General features: G+C 39.6%; 1 protein-coding gene across 18 annotated transcripts in view; it reads right to left on the bottom strand.

Annotated features, from left to right (window-relative positions):
- MYO3B (myosin IIIB) overlaps positions 1-16,369 on the bottom strand; it is a 192,889-nt gene extending 176,520 nt beyond the window's left edge. For 13 of the 18 annotated variants that reach the window (XM_042874623.1, XM_042874630.1, XM_042874622.1 and 10 more), the window contains exons 1-2: positions 12,429-13,091; positions 12,177-12,216 (exon numbers count right to left, since the gene is read on the bottom strand). In XM_042874623.1, coding sequence (XP_042730557.1) covers positions 12,177-12,216; positions 12,429-12,531 — 143 coding nt within the window. In that variant the 5' untranslated portion in view covers positions 12,532-13,091. Of the gene's footprint in view, positions 1-12,176; positions 12,217-12,428; positions 13,092-14,613; positions 14,672-16,213 lie in introns of those variants that run through there. The other 5 variants (XM_042874625.1, XM_042874626.1, XM_042874629.1 and 2 more) reach the window with 5 other exon arrangements.
- Positions 16,370-17,781: the final 1,412 nt, after the last annotated feature.

Genomic DNA, 17,781 nt, shown 5'->3' with positions numbered 1-17,781 from the left:
CTTTTAGAACAATGTACAAATTCAAGTTATGCCCCCTGGGCCAGTAACAGTTTACTCTGAATCCAGGAACAAAGACCTTAAGCAAGTCCTCAAATGATTTGATAAACATATTTTCAGCAGAAACATGTTACAAAAATTAGCAGCACAATGTCAATGTCTGCTGCTACTCACAGTTAACTGTTAAACTTAAAAATCAGTTAAGGAATCCTGAGAACAGATAAATAAATTGATAGATTGTGATATGCATAGGAGTTGCAAGAGTTGTTATACCTGTATATAATATTTAACGTTGCCTTAATCTACAAGGAAGAACAAAAATATCTTTGTTTTCTGCTGGTCTGAACCCCAAAAAGACATAAAGCCATTACCATTTATTAACATTTTAGGCAAGCAGAAAAAATAACCCAATAGCAAACTCTGATGGAAAGGAAGCTTTAGAGAGAAAAGCGAAATAGTATTCCACCACCATGACATTTTAACTGATGACTGCTTTCTCAACTTCATGACTTCTGCGTTTGTATATTCTGACCTGTAAAGCAAATAACACTGCTGTACTATCATGATTCTCCAGGTATTCATCTGAAAAGAAACCTTGCTTTGTGGCTGCAAAAAGGATTTCAGACCTGAGTGTACTTTATTACACATTCTTATGCACAGTCATTGGCAAGAAAGACCTGATTTTTCTTTATTGAACAGGGGAAGATTCCTGAACATCCAACACAATTTACACACAGACCTTATCTCAACCAATGCAAAAACTCATCACCAAAGTGCTTAGCCATCCCAGTGAGGGAAATGGGACACAGGTGTCTTAGGAAAAACAACAGATGCCAATACAGACCCAAGCAAAACTCCAAGCTTGCTCCTGCCAGGTATTTCACACTGAGAAGCACTAATCAACTTCAATCCCTTCTGATTCAAAGGATTTGGAGGAGATTAACACCTCCAAGAGCTGTGATCTTCAAGAGAGTACAATTTAGTAAGAAAATAAAATGAAGTAATAACAACAAAAACTCTGGGAATTTTCAGAACAGAATTTGAAAACAAAAGAAAGGAATGAACTGGCCTCTGTCTCACTCCAATTTATAGGAGGGAGATGAAGTTCTTTTAATATCTGTATACATGGCATAAGATTAAGAAACAAAGAAATATGGGAGCTTGATATCTATTTTCTGTGTTACCACCAGCATACAGGAGGATGCAGCATTGTTTGCACCACATCATAACCTACAGACATTATGTTTTACCACATCACAGAAGCATAGAATTACTAAGGTTGGAAAAGAACCACAAGATCACCCAGTCCAACCATCCACCTATCATCAACAGTTCTCACTAAACCATGTCTCTCATCACAACATCCAAACATTCCTTGAATACCTCCAGAGTCGGTGACTTCACCACCTCCCTGGGCAGCTCAATTCCAGTGCCTGACCGCTCTGCCAGAGAAGTAGTATTTCCTAACATCCAGCCTGAACAGAGCAATGGGTCATTTTCAACAAGGACGATGCTAAAATTAACACCAGAAACTAACTATGAATTTAAGCAAAGAGTATCTACCAAAAAAACAGCTTAAAAAAAGAATAAAAGTCTGATAGGCAAAGTAGCAACTGATTGAGTGATGTGTTGAAAGGGTTTTGCTACTTTGCTTCAGGATGCTCCTTTTACATTTAAAGCATACAAACCTAAGGATTAAGAGAACCCATGAGATGCTCTTGACTGTAACTTACCCCTGTACCACAGAAGTATTATTTTCTTGCATGCTTCAGGTTCTCAGTTCACAAATGAGATGAACTGGTGCCTAACTGACTCAGAGTTGTATTGAAACTTACTATCACGTAGGTAAATATGCTTACACCACCAGGTATAAGCTGCTACATCTCTCTGATGATTACAGCAATATTACACCTAACAATCTGTGGTAATACCCTCACAGAACTCTCATCCGCCACCCTCAGGTGATTGTGCAAACAAGCAACCCCACAGACTGCTAGATTTGTAAGCGTCCCTTGAGGCTCAGATAGCGTGCATATCAGCCTCTCAGTCTGCTACTGTCACGAGAATATGACCTGTGGACCAGCTCAGCTAGCTGCACAGGTGTGCTAGCAGCTCCTTGCTTAATGCCCTAGCATGCCTTCTCAGAGCTCTGTAATAGGGCTACACTTGCAACATGAAGCAGATAAACGCAGATGTTATGGGGCTTTGGAAAACCCCTTTAATTGAGCTATTACAAAAAGAGAAGTACACAGTCAAAAAATACCTTCTCATAAAACATCCCTGTTTCAGCCTTCTGACATTGCAAACTTTTTCACCTTAATCCACTATACTTAGCAGTCCTCAATACCTCCTTCAAACTTGTGTTGTCTACCCTAAAAACACTGTTGGCCGTTTCTAAATTACTCTTCCTGGTCTCAGTAGCAAGCTCCCTTTTTGTAGAGTCTGATTTTCCATTAAAGGAGCTGGTAGGTATCCTTTTCCATTAGTCTCTCAGTTTTCCTTAGTAGGTAGTTCTTCAACCCCACTTTGTGACCAAATCCTCCAACTGAAGTTCAGTCTCCCAGCTTAAGATTAAGGCTTGATATGAGGGATACTCTAGAAGTAATGCCTCCTATTTTTCAGGAAGATATTACTGGTATGGCAGTAGAGGTTGAGCCTTCCTGCCAACACATTGCAAATGAGAAATTGCTCTATCAAATAATGTTATTGTGTTCTTTGCATCTCTTACAGCTCCCGTGGAAATAAACTGTAGGTTGCTCTGAAAGCACTGCCTCCGATGATTCCCTAAATTGTCCAGACTGTCAATATGCTCAGTTTAGATGTACATCTCTGTAAACAGACTTTCTCACAAAACTACTACTCATGCATTGGAAGGATTTTTTTTTTTTGCCTACCTTAGAACGGTAATGGTTGCAGCAAGAAGATACTCCCTTGAGGGCCTTCCATCAAAAAACAGTATTTTGAGATAGTTTTTGGAAACTGCCGTATCTGATTTATATCCTTGAAGTATCAATTGTACAAAAGGTAATTTTCTACCATGAATTATTTATTTCCTGTTGTAATCAGTCATCTGAGATAGTCATAAATATTTATACATCCAGTTAATTCACTAATTAAAACTGAACTAATTCTAAAAATGGGGTGTTATCTCAGAGGCACACTGACCTAACGCTCTGCTCAACTTTTACATTAGTGAAGCCAGCCATCATACAGAAGGCAAAGCATGACACAGAAATGCATTAAGATATCAGGACAGAAGAGTGTAGTGTGTACCCTAGAAATATTATTTCACTATTCTCTCATTTCCCAGTTTATAAAATTAGAGATAACATTGTCTACCTTTGCACTCCTTTGCAATCCTTGGGCTTCTCACTACCACTGAAATAATCACAGGAAATAATCTTTAGAGACTGAGTTACTTGGACCCATGCAATTTCATTACCCTTCACAATTTCTAAGAAATGTTTTGGACTGCTAGCTGCCTGACAGTAATGCCTACAGATTGCAGGAGCCTATAGGCACAAATTTCTCAGAGTTAGTCAACTGTATTGATACCTCTCACTCAAACCACGTCAATGTGTTAATAAAAGGATTTACTTACTACATCCACAATATATAATGCAGTTTACCAAGGTTTATAACACAAGATAACAGAAATTAAATAATTCTACATGTATCTAGACTTAGATCAGCATTAAAGGTTTTTCTTATCTAATAAACTCACAGGTCTTTTTCAGCTTATATTCCCTCACCTCCTCAGAAGGGAATGAAATAATTTTCACTTTATGAACCACCCCTGTCTCTGAGATAATTCCTCTTTGTCCTCTCCCTTAAAACTCAAACCACTACTTGTTCATCTATGAAAGGAGTAATCTGACCCCTTCATCAAACTATATTTTGCCATCTTCTTCAGCAGCTGATGGCCTTAGGCCTAATGAGAAGTCTCACCTGCCCTTAACAAACTTCAATGATTATTCACATCTGGCTAAACTTTTCATAAGCTGTCAGTCCCTTGTGAAATATGACATTGCCTGGAAAATGGTTAAATCTAAGAAACAAAGCCTCTCCCTATATAAAAAAAGTAAACATTAGTGTATTTTTTATCTGTTAAATAAACAACCATACTTTAAAGAGATACACAAATAGGATCAAGGTGTTTGTCTCATTTAACAGAGTCTTTTAAAGTGGCATACATTAATAACAAAATTTGCAGGAGTTACTTACAATCCTATTTTTGAGGGATGTTGTAACAAAGTAGCTCCAAGTTAGGACTATGAGTTCTTTGTCTATCTGAGTCCAGAATACTGGGGAGACATCATTCTCATGAGTGTTAAAGCAGAAGCTCTACTGAGAACACTACCAAGTAATGTTACAGACTGTGCACATTACTTTCCTCTCATCACTGATGAAAAAGGTCAGTCATCAAAAAGACTTTTAAAAGACTGATGATTTTTGGACTGAAAATTCATGCGTCTTACATTCAGTGGAAAGAAAAAAGACAAGGACAGGTTGGAGAAAGCTGTGTTCTCTGAACAGTGACTCCCTTTCAAGGATCTCAGGCCTATCGTGAATTCAGAAATGATTCACGGGACTCCTAGGCTCCAGAAAGAAATAAAGGAGGAGGAAAATCAAGTTGCTATAAACTACAGTTCATTCTGTACCTTTAACTATTGGATGCCTGTGAAAAATAAAGAAAAAGTCAGATAGTAGATTCTGATGCAGATGATGCATTTATAATTTTCTGCTAATTCAGACATAGAAAGAATGTGCAGTGAGTGCAGTTTTACAGTAACAAAAGGAATGTGGTACTCCACGTGAAAACAAAATCCATTCAAAGTTGCTCTGCATGTACAAAGAAAATAATGAAAATCCATCTCCGTCAAAAGATAAAGAAACAATCATGCAAGTGTGGAACTTATATAAGGCCCTGATAAAAGATCTTATCATGTTCACTCAAAGTACTGAAAAATCCAGAATTAATCTTTGGCAAGGCAATTAGATTTTGTCAGAAGTTGAAGACATCTATGCTAGAATGAATCTTGAGTGGGTTGCACTCTGACTCAGCAAAGGAATCCAAAATATTATAAGAAAAACAATTCTACTCAGACACAGGCAAAATTAGCACATAAAATTGCATACCAACAAGAAGAACCAGGACAGAATAGTGCCAATTACATGAACAAATAGCTAAGAATGGATTACATCATCTTGCAAAAGTTTGCACAGTCAGGATGTCTGCTTCATTCAGGAAGCATTTGGCATTCAGCCAAAGGCCACTGCTCTTGGTCCCTGCCTGAATTATGGCTACAGCCACACACCCCATTCAACTAAACTCAGTCCCTGACCTATGGACTTGATCTCCTGGCCAGACCTGGAATCTGTCTTGTTGCTTCCCACTCACCTGGCCGTCATCCCTGGGCCTGTTCCCCTCACCTGGCCAGGTTCTTCTAGACTGCATGCTCCCTAGCACAGCCCCTGCCCATTTTTTCACTGGCATATGGCTCAGCTGACCCACAGAGCAGCCCAGCCAACATTGCAGCATATCTATTAGCACTTCAACAAAGACTTTTTTCAGACTAGCTTATCTCAGAACATGCAAAATATGTGTATGATTTCAGAGTTAATATTTATGTATCCTTGAGTGCACATCAGGAGCTCAAATTAGTGAGAACCAACCACTCTATTAATAGATGAGCCAGATGATTTTTCTTATGGTCACTACTTTTTACCTGCTTAAAGACTGATGAAGATATACATGTTATATTGGCTAGCAATACATTTAATGATTTACAAATTCTTAGACTAAACTTTAATGGTGATATTTCACATTGAATACTATAACGTGGAACATACAAGGAAAGTATTTTAAGATAAATTAACTCATTTTTTTACATGCACACATGGAGTACATTAATATTTGAGGATAAGAGGGCATGCTGTTTTTACTTAACTAGATAGTTAATCAGTCAAGATTTAATAACTATAAAGCAGAACACTATCTCAGGATACATTTTCGAAAGTCCTCTCTCCCACCACCTATTTTCAGATTTTTTCTTCATTTCACTAAACAGCTTTCACAAAATTCTGATGAATATACTCATCAACAAAGTTTTCATCACAGATTATAAAACAATTCCAATTTAAGTCTCTGGAGTTCGTGGAAGTAAGACTAAGTTTGAATGGTGACAAAGTATTCTTCTAGCTGATGAAATATTCATACCCATTTGTCGTCAAGATTTTAATAAGTAGAAAAATAGCCTTTTCACCTTTGTTCAGTTACAGAACAGAGCTTTCTTTCAGTCAATTCTGAATGCTGAAGTAAGATATCTCCTGAAACACTACTCAGTTCCCTTTCCTGTACAACACAGTACAGGAGATACTTAAATTTTACTTAGAAAGATGACTCCATCTTGTCAAAACAAAAGTTTACATATTTGCACTATCCAAAGCTTACAGAAGTTTTCATCATTAAAACTTTACATAGCTTCTGCTCTCTGCACCTCTCCAGACATGCTACTGTTGGATCCATGCATCAGATCCAAACATTCCCTCAAATTCACTATTGAAAATCCCAACATTTTATGAAATCTGTACATACATATTCATACCAAAATACAGGTAAGATGCTCTATGTTCAGTTATAGTCCTAAAAGCATGAAATCTGTTTCAGAAGAAAAACACAACTCTACAGATCTAGAAAATGTGCAGTGAATTGTTTCTTTCTGCACCTAAGAGGGACAGCAGCAATTATGACATACAACCCTCAGAGACCCCATCATGTTTTTAAAAAAAAATTAAAAAAAAAATCATTTACTGAACCCTCACATCACCGTAACATTGATCTCTGGGTCCTCCAGTTGTTTCAGAAGGTCCCACTCTACTACCAGCTTCCTGATGTTCAAACACCTCATTTGCAATCCCCATGTTGCTTTACTGAGCAGATTCATTAGATTGCTGAATCCCACTCCCAGGTTTCCCGCTTTACTGGGGTTTAAATTCTACTTCCAATTTTCTGCCTCATGCACATGCTATCAAAGCTTCTGTCACTGTTCCCTGAGGAGCTGTTTGGAGTTCTTTCTTCCCAAATGGTTAATATTCCCCTCATTTTCTCACAGGCAGTTCACGGTAAAATGCAGAAAAGATTTGGACAGAAACTCCACTGCAATACCTGAGTTTGTGCATGCATGTGTAATCAGCAGTCAGTACAGGATTACTGGATGACAGAGTGAACTGATACTGTCAATCAAAATAGAAACTGAGACCAATATTCTTGAAAAAAAAAACCTAAAAATTGGAACTTTTTGTTTTAAATGGAAGCTAGAGCCACCTCACAACTCGCCCTTTCAGAGACACCTTGCCAGGAATCAGAAGGAATGACTGCAGAATGAGGAGGTGAACTCAAGGAAGCCATAAGAAAGCTGCACTTTGAGGACCTGACAGCATTGCAACCTCCTGGAACTTGGTGCAGCACTGAAGCCTAGAAAGCTGCTTTACCCACATCGTTGCTCCGCAGTTTATCAGTTTGCAAAAGACATGCCCCTGGACACACTGCATTTTACATGTGGAAGTATCATCACAGTTTTTGGGATAGAGGGGAGGGAGGGATAGGGAGGAACACAACTCTGTCACAACTGTTTGTAAATTAAAGGACATTATCTATCTTTTAAAAGTAAAACAGTATTAATAGCACTCAATGTACACATTGCAACCCAAGTCTTTCAGTGTGTCACCTTCCAATACAGGGTACAGTTTAATTCTTTTCCAAATGCCTTTACACAGATTGGTGTCAATTTCACAGCAACTACTAAGCTGCTGTGAAGTAGCACAAAACCAAGCATGTTACCTCAGCACTGCTGTCTAACCCAGTGAAGATCTCTGCTGAGCAATCTTATGCCATCATAAATGCCTTTTATTGAGCTGTTAAAGGAAGCCAATTTCTCTGTTATGACATATACATGATAACAACCCATCAGGATAGTCCTCCACTGTTCAAAGCAGAAGGAGCCCAAACTACAACTGGGATAAGCACTTCACCAGACTTAGATGATTCACTGACCATCTCCTCTGTAAATAGGAATGTAAGACTCAAATGGCTAAAAATACAATAAAAATAATTAAAGGAATGGGGGAATTTTCCTCTATAAACATAATACAAATAATTTCTGAAAACTTTCTCAAAAGAGCTACAAATTAAAGATATGGTTTTTGTTAGTATTCTGTAATTTCTGAAGATGTACTTTACCTCTTTTTTTTAATTACATTAAATGTTTTGATCCATGTTCCATAGCTCCATCTGCTACAGTTGCTCATAATGGAGATGACATTTATATTAGGTTTGAAAGAAGAAAACATATTAGAAATGGTAGCCTGACTGGTCTTTATATCCACTTCAAAGGCTGCACATAAAGTATAAAGATCATCCACATAACTATTGACAGAAACGATGAGAAAACAAGATGGTGCAGATGTGCACCAAACACACCCTTACAAATGAGATAAAAATCAATCATATCTATCATTCAGCATTCCAAAAAGTTTAATACAAAGTGTGAAAAATGTACAAGAAGGCAGGAAAACTGTCACCCTATTCTGCACTTCTTAGTACTCCTCGTCTAATTTCTCATCTTTAACACAATCAATCTGCTTATTCTTCACACACAAAAGAAAACTGTTAACAACAGAAATACTACATACTTTGAATAATAAAAATTATAGGCTTGTTTTTTTTTTTCTTCTTTTCCTTTCAGAAGGGGTTTTGTAATCAGATAACACAGGTCAGTGACTTTCTATGATGACAGGCTATTTGGACACGTTACCAACATGACAGGATCATCCCATGGTGGAGGTGAAGGAACCAGTTAGCAATTACATAGATAGAATCTAAAGTATTTAACTGGCAAATCTAGTGATAACAAACAAACAAACAAACAAACAAACAAGCTCTCTCATCCTGTACTTCTAGATTTGCTGGCTAATGTCCTCAAAGTCAATGTATTAAAAAGTATACAAGAGCTGAAAGAGAAACTGTGCCGGAGGACAAGTGTTGAAAATAATTTTAAAACAAATGTTTTGATTAGGTGATGGATCCTGTAGTATCTTGGATAAACTGCTAAGTGTTTGAAAGCAAGTCATCTTCCACCAAACAGAGCATCAGTGTGTTCAGTGGACACTCGAGTCTTTACAACACTAAGGGGGTTCATCCTTTGCATCCAAATGCATCCATTTCCATTTTCTCTCTGCTTAAATTAATTATTACTTTGTGTTAAAGTTCACTGCCAGATTGATAAATTTGGATACATTTACCCAGACGTATAAGTGGGGGACATAACGAAGAAAGAAGTGAACCTGGAGCCTCTAGCCATGCCTGTCTTTTAGGACCAGATTAATAGCAATTTCCTTCTATTCTCTTGTTCATGCTGGGCTGCACAGCAGAGAAAAGAATATGTAAAGAGATCATGAAAAAGACAAGAATTGGCAACAGCACAGGTCACCAACAAATAGAACAAATCATTATTTAGCCGAGCTACTGTAAGATTCTGCTCTTTTGCTGTCATTTCTTCAGTGCCTAAGCTGAAGACAAAAATAGCAGAGAACACTAAATCAGAAACATCTCCACTTGGCAGAGTTTAGTAAAATACTCCTCACTCACATGGAAATATTTACAAGACAAAAGGACGGGATTTTTTCTTTTTCCAAGTAATAGTGAAATATGAAGATGAGTATTCCTTGGGATCATCATTACTCTTGTAGTTTTACACTTACTCAGGAAACAACAAAAAATGGAACCAGCACTGTTCCAAATGGTCTAAACCAGAATTTCCTGTTGTTTCTGATTTCAATGCCAAAAAGAAAACTCCACCTATTTTTTTTTAATCTTTTCTTCTATTATCATACACACACACAAAAAAAGAGTCTTCACAGACAGAGAGGTGCCTCTACCATGTTATAACAAAGTAAGAGCCCAGTATATTTTTCCATGCAACACATACCATTTCTGCATGAATTTTAAATCTCGATTGATACTTGGTGTACCAAACCCTATATCAAGGCCCTTATAGTATGCAGGGTGTTAGCGACTCCAAGTCCTTCTAAGGAACTGTTCAGCGAAATTTTCCATCTGCAGACAGTCAGAGGTGGAAAGCAGCACACCTGGAACAAGGAAATGCTGGACAGCAGTTAATGGACTCCATTTGAATGAGTACAGAGGCAAGAAGGAGGAGAGATAAGGTGCAACTGAATACCTAGAAGTTCAGTACAGCCTCCCTGACAGAACTGGAATTAGGTCAAGGATAAAGCGAAGAGTTTACTTGGTACTACAGCAGTCTGGCAGCCATAGGCCTTACGACAGCTTTACCTGAGCTGGTATGGTTGCAACACTTCAAGATCCTCCACCTAGCCCCAGAGCATTTATACATTTAGAGGTCTGTAATGCTAAAACGCAACGGAGAGCACAGCAGTGACAGCAGGGTAGCAAAGTCCTAGGCTGCAGCAAGGATAAGTCCAAATACAGCAGCCATTGACACAGAAACAAAGGGGGAAAAAAAAAATCTGCTTACCCTTGGAAGGTCTTAGGTAGACAGGGATACCTTAGGTACATGCAAGATACCTGTACCTCTACTGCCAACCCTTAAGTGAGGTCTGGGATAGGGTGGATCCTGGTTGCACCCTTTCCAGTCATTCAGTTGCATTACATCCACCTGAGCTCCCCTTCCCACTAGGTGCTCAATCACTGGGTCAGGCTGCAACTTAGCATTTCCATGACACAAATCAAAGCATTTTGGAGAGAAAACCATAGCATATAGTACAGGCTGTTGAGCATTCTACATTTTTATATATCTTGTAAAGACATCTTGGCCAAGGACAGAGGCATCTGCTGGCTAAAAGGAGTCAAATCTTTTATACACATGGTTAAGCGCCTACCCCTGCAAAAATGTGCCAGTCTAACTATGTTTTGTCTTGCAAGAGTGAAGATCACCTTAGTGTGACAGCACCAACTGTTTTGTCATTAGCTCCATTACCACAGCGTCTTAGAAAGAGACAGTCCTTCTGCTGTAATACTTGAAAATAGACACGCAAGAAGATTAACTTAATGCTTAGATAAGAAAATCCTTAATTGGAACCTGTTTCAGTGTTCGCATTCAGTGTTAATGTTCTCTGTAAACTGATTTTTCTGTTAAAATTCCTTACAATGAAATCTTTGCGTTTCCTTTCACAAATAGGTTGACACTTTTGTGGCCGTGAATTCTGAGGGAAGAGTGAGCTACCATATTTTAATTTTATTTTATTTTGCAAAGAACACACAAAGGAAAAAGTGTGCTATGAGTCAATTCTCCAGACAGAAGTTGTAATGAAAGCAGTACAGTTCTTTCTTACAGCATTAAGGCTGCAAAATCTTATTTCTCTTCCAGTACTGCAGGCACTGTCCATCACTGAAACCATCAACACTATAGACTCATAACGCAAGACTAGCAGCCTTTAAAGTATGATTTGTAACAATTGCTCTTAGAAGAAAACTAAGAGGTGATGTCTGCAGGAATTAAACGTGGCAGTTTCTTTCCAAGATGAGGCTGAAGAGTTCTTTCAAAAATACAACTAAGAATTTTGCCAGCCAGGAGATCTGTATTTCATCATGCCAAGCACCACACAGTTCAGAAGTCTCTACTAGCAACTAATTTATGAAAAGGAGGAGAAAGAGAAGTAACTGATCAGTCAGAAGGGCTGTTCTATCTTAGGGAATGTTAGAGAATAGAATTAATGCTTCTAATGCAATCTGAGTCAAATACAGTCATGCTGTCACAAATGAAGGCCACGCTGAGAAACAATAGCAGAGCCACTAATCAATGTTATTTTTAAATGTGTGTTCTCAGTGAGTAACTTACTGTTTCTTTACTATGGACTTGTTATGACGAATCTGGGAGTCAGCTATTTTGCCTACATCAGTTGTTTTAATTTCACTACTTGATAAATAAATGAGAAAAGGAAAGAAAAAGGTTAAGAAATGTATCTCCAAACAGAGTAACAATTCATAGCTAATAGCTGCCCACCAGGAATAGAATTATGACATGTTACCAGAGTGAGACAAGGACTTTTCTATTTTGTGGGAGGGAGACAGAACAACACAATACATCTATTTTTCACCAACATGCCATAAGACATGGAGTTTAAAAGTTCTTTCTTACCTAATCCAGTTTCCTTCAGAATTTGCTGACTTTGCAGATACTGTAACAACAAAACACAAAAAGAGTAAAAGCATGACCGCCTTCAAGATACCTGAGATCTTTGGCATATCTCCAGCTGTTTCAAAGTAACTGGCTACCCAAGCTAACAGCTGTTGACATACATGAACATTGTTGTATGCATCATAGTTCTGTTTCAAAGCTGGTTAACAATAAAAGAGAAAAAGTTGAAAAATTAAAGCTTGTAGTCCTTACCTGACATAGCTTCCGTTGGCCATATGCTGGACCCAGCAAAAGGTGCTCTCCCGCTGAGCAATAAACCTGGAATAGCTGAAGGCTGAATTATTAACAAGAACATGAGGAGATCTCAAGCACATGATGAATGAAACAGAAATCCAAAACTTACAGCCTGATTTAGTTTGTAAAGAGAACTTAGGAGAGTTTCCTGAATACCTCATTTACTCAGTTGATTTACTTCAAACAGGATGGCACATGGAAAGAAATGGGATGATGCTTTATTGCAATAAAAACGATGAACACTGTCCTTCAAACCATCCTCATAACAACCTTTTATGGAGGGAATTTAACTGAAATGGAAACATCTGGCTCTTATGGTTGTGGTGTGAGTTCCCATTCCCCTGGTCACCTCCCTTTTTAGTGATCAGCAGCTAGTGTACTTCCAACACTGTGTTGTGGCCTCCAGCTTTTTTCTACCTAAGATCATAGATGTGTTCTTCAAGCAACTGTAAGATGTACTGATACAGTCTCTAAGTTCATACAGTGTTTCAGGATAAAAACTGGGTCATCCAATTAACTCTGAATATGGCACAGCTGGAATGAAATCTACAGATTTCTGGGCAAAGGCTGGAACTTCTTTAACATAACCTTGTGTCTTTTGATACTGCTGATAGCAATTAAAAAGTACCAACTAAAATAAGAAGCCTTGCCAGGATGAAAGGAAAAACTCTCATCAATTCTTCTTCTCAAGAGAATTTTCTAGTTCCTCTGTATTATGTTCCGTGGAACTCTTATTAATACTTGAATTGCTTTGCAGCACACATTAATGATTAGCACAGCATTCAGAAAATGACTTCATATATTCAGACACTTCGTACTGTTCCACCAAAACGCTACATTCCTAATTCTAGGGATGGGAGAGACAAGACTCATAAACATTAACATGGAAGTTGGAGATTTAGACTGAAACTCACAACAATGAGAAAATAGTATGTGGATCCAGGAAATAGGCAACATTAAGGAAAAGGACATATCAGAAACTTTACACTAATTAATCAGTTCAGTGCCTCTGGGACTAAGAGGCTCAATTTGCCTTCTCCACTAGTATGCCTTATTCCTCATGAAGCAGCAGCCTAGCAAGAAAAATTTCATACTCCCTTGCCCTCCCTCCTTTGCCACCACCACAGGTGAAGTCTCAGCTGTGTCATTAGAGCTTCCCGCCTGCTGTAAAGCACTCAGAAGGGACAGCTCAGCTTTACCAAGGTGTTTTTCAGTTTTCTGGTGTGGCAAGTCAACCTAAAGCCCCTGCTTTTTTTAGTGCAGCAGCTGGTTCATTCTGAGTTTTCTTTTTGCTGACACAAAAATCAATCACATCTTGTTACTCCTGACAAGACGCCCCTTCCCAATCCCACTTGACCAGACCTCTGAACAGGAGCACAGAACTCTGTGAAGGTGTGAAAACTGGAAAACTGGGCAGGAAAACTGGGAGGGAATCAATAGGAGACAGATTTAAAGTATTATTAGATGGTTGCTCCTTCTACATTTCAACCTGCAGAGTATCTGCTGCTTAAACCAATCAGTGGAACAGATGCTCTCCCCAGCTGCACACTGTCAATTCTTGTGTGATCATCACCTTCACAGTGCACTTTCTGTGTTCTAGATTCTCCTGCTGCAACTCCCTTACCTTTCCCATCTCCTCTCACTATTTTAGGAGCTACAGGTCTGTATCAAACAGCACTGTGATAATCCACCACAGCAAATAAGTTCACGTATTTGATACCTCTTGTTAACACTAAGGCTCCATGCTTTTAAACTGCAATGCTTTAGACATTACTGAAAACACCCACTCTGAACTTGCATCCTGGATGACTGCTGATACACTGCAGCTTGCTTATTCTCCCACAGTCCAGTTCAGTTTAATTTTATGAAAAGGAATCAAACTACAAGAGAATAAAACCAGGACAGATCTTTCCTACTGAACAAAGAGCTGACTGTTCCTGCAGGCACCGAGCATTCTCCTCTTCCCTTGAACAAATAAGCCAAAGTGCCTTTGTATTCTTTAACTCAACATTAGTGAAGTTCAGCAGTAGAAAAGGTTGGTAAAAAGTTTAGTGCTTTCTTGGGCCAGTTACGCTTGAGGTTTGTATGAGGCTTTTCCCCCCTTTCTCCTTTTCTCTTTCTAACACTTAGGTTCTTCCCTCACCTCACTTCCTGCTTTCTCATGTTTCCTTGGGTTGGATCACAGGAATTTACATCCATACCTGAAGAAAAAGGAAATCTGTAAGAACTAAGGAAAGAGAAGCTACAGCTACATGCAGTGCATCGCTGTGCTTTTTAGATGACAGCCTGGAACTAAGGTACAGAAAAACAGCACCAGCCAAATTTTTTTTTACGCTGAATATAAGCAAATGAATTTTCAGTATTCCAGAACACCTTCCTGAACACAAATGTTCTTTGAATATCCTCACAGCACTGCACAGTCTATGAGCACTTTGTTCATTATTCTCTTCTCCATCACTTCCTCTAGCAGAAGACTGGCAAATACAGTAACTTCTGTTTTTGCAACACAGACCATTTCCTTAGAAAAAGTTTTGCACTCAGGAGTCTTTTGTTGTCCTCCAGCCATTAGCATGCAAGAATCATTGTCTTTGTCCAGTGAACTTTTTATTCTGAATGCATTTGGCAGAAACACTGCGAAATTGGTCCTGGCAGGTTTTAAAGCAGCCAAACAGCCACTACTTGCTATCTCTCTCATCCCTGTACTCACAAAGCCAATAATACAGGTATGTTTCTTCTAACCAAAGATTTTGAGTGGTACTGGAGAAATAATTTATCGTGCACGTAGCTGGGCAGCAAACAATTCTGAGGGGGGGATCACACAGCTGTCCTCACTCTCCACACACACCTGTGTATTGCTGCAGACAACCCTCCTGCAGGTGCTTAACCACAGAGCACCACATGCAGCAAATGTCCGCACAGTGGGTGAAAAAGCTCATATTTGCTGTTTCCAAACTGATCTATTTGCACTTAAACTGACCTTCAATTTGAAAAGGGTCTGAACTGGCTTTTGGCATCCTATGATCAGCTCACCTGCTATCAGGACTGCTATGTGAAAGTATCAACCCAGGGGCAAAAGAGCTCTGCTTGGTTCAGGTCACATTTTCATTTCTGAACAGAACTTGGGTGAACACTTCTATTTTCACTTTATGTGCTACAGTGTCAATAATCTGCATCAACCCAGATAAACACCAGATAAAAGGACATTGCGTTAGGAAAATAAATGCATTGTAGTTTGAAATCATGCATCAAGAATTGAGTGAAGTTAATTTGAGGGTACAAAAGGGGTCTAAAAGGAATTTGACATATTTTTGGGAAAACATTTTCCACAGAATTTGACTATGGGCTGAGACAGAACCAATTCACTGCCTTGGCAAGAAAGAAACCTCCGTAACTGCAGCTGGATTGCTGACTCTGGGCCAGCATTATGCATTTGCACTAACAGGAATTTTCACACAGGAACAGAGTTTTGTACTTAACTGTTTCAAAGTACCTCAAAGCAAAACACCAAGCCTGGGTTTTCATTGCACAGTGATACAGGAATTTTAGAGCACAGATTTCAATAAGAAGAATTAAAAACAAACAAACAAACAAACAAAAAAAACCCACCAGGTTTTAAATATAAAAACTAAGAAATATTTTATATTTGCAAAGAAACGGAATGCACTGCTTTAGAGAAGTAACTAGAAGGACACTCTAAGTTCGCCTCCTCTCCGTCCGCTTGCAGCATTAGGCACAGCTGTTACCTTCCAAAAAACGTAATGCCTGTGTACGTTCCCCTGCAGCAGTGGACTTCTCAGAGTATCGGAGAAACCCTGGCGCCGCCGGCCACCCCGGCGTTACCTCGGAGAGGGGAGCCTCCGCCCCACTCGCCGCGTCAACGAGCCTCCGGTCAAACGCACGCCGCCATTTCGGGGCTGCGCTTCGCGGAGGTGCGGTGACGGGCGAGGGCGGCCCCGCGGAGCCGGGCAGTGGCTGCACGGAGCGTCGCTCCGCCGAGACCAGACGCGGTGGCGCGCGACGTTACCTCAGGGCTCAGTGCGGGAAAGAGCCGGGCTCTGAAGGAAGGTCGATTAAAGCCATAAACCAAGGGTGAGATTTAGTGAGATCTTAAAGGGGTGGTGAGAAGCAAGAAATACAATTAGTGCATACGTATGCATAATTGGTATTACGTTGCTTTCACTGAGATTTACTGACCACCTTAGTGGGCTTTATATCTTCTGCACAGAGACAGCACGGTTATCTGAGAGCACAGGTCAGTCTGCGCTATGAGAATTCTGTCCTGGAGCAAAATAAATGCTTTATAAAGCACTTCTCCCCTTTTCGGAATGTTTTTCTGGTAGGCCCCCCCCCCCCATCTTTGAGTTCTGTATTTGTATTTCATCTGTATTTGGACTAATACGGAACAAAATCTTCAGGTTGTTTCTGGTTGCTTGATTAGGAGAAATTCAGATGGGTATTTCTCTGATACACTTCCGTTTAACAAAAAAAGGGAAGAAGAGGGAGCAAAAAGAGCAAAAGCCATAGAAACAAATAAGAGGCTCTTCCCTTTCTCAGTGTGCCGTGCTTTTCCCAGCCTCACGTCACCAGCTCCGCTTTCCCTAGCACTCTCAGGATAAGCACTGTGCCAGCTCGTCGTGAATACACTCTGCTTCTTCCACTGGGTTTTTCATTTTATCTCTCTCAAATGTGTTCAGACCCATAAAATGAGCAGACGTATTTTTATAGTCAGAAACATGAAGTTCAGCTCCGCCTTCCCCAGGCTGAGGTTTAGGGTTCTGTGTTTAAAATGATAAAAACTAGCACTCCAATTGAATGAGGTACAAATAAAGAGCAGCTACTGTTTTCATGAGCTTCATTCAGGTCTGACTCCCTCCATCCACAGCATCAGCTCTCATCTAATAATTTTTTTTAAACTAAGAAATAGTCTGTAACTAATCACAGAATGACCAGGGTTGGAATGGACCTCAAGGATCATGAATCTCCAACCCCCCTGCCACATGCAGGGCCATCAACCTCCCCATTTAATACTAGACCAGGCTGCCCAGGACCCCATCCAATCTGACCTTGAACACCTCCAGGGACGGGGCATTCACAACCTCTCTGGGCAGCCTGTTCCAGCACCTCACCACTCTCTCTGTAAAGAATTTTCCCCTGACATCCAACCTAAATCTCCCCTCCTCAACTTAAAACCATTTCCCCTCGTCCTGCAGTTATCAACCTTTTCAAAGAGTTGATTCCACTCCTCTTTGTAGGCTCCCTTTAGGTATTGAAAGGCTGCATTGAGGCCCCCCCGAAGCCTTCTTTTCTCCAG

Source organism: Lagopus leucura, unplaced genomic scaffold (genome assembly GCF_019238085.1).
Source record: "Lagopus leucura isolate 7727_CA_CO unplaced genomic scaffold, USGS_WTPT01 Super-Scaffold_100012, whole genome shotgun sequence".
Classification (NCBI taxonomy): domain Eukaryota; kingdom Metazoa; phylum Chordata; class Aves; order Galliformes; family Phasianidae; genus Lagopus; species Lagopus leucura.
This window is presented reverse-complemented; position numbering and strand designations above follow the sequence as displayed.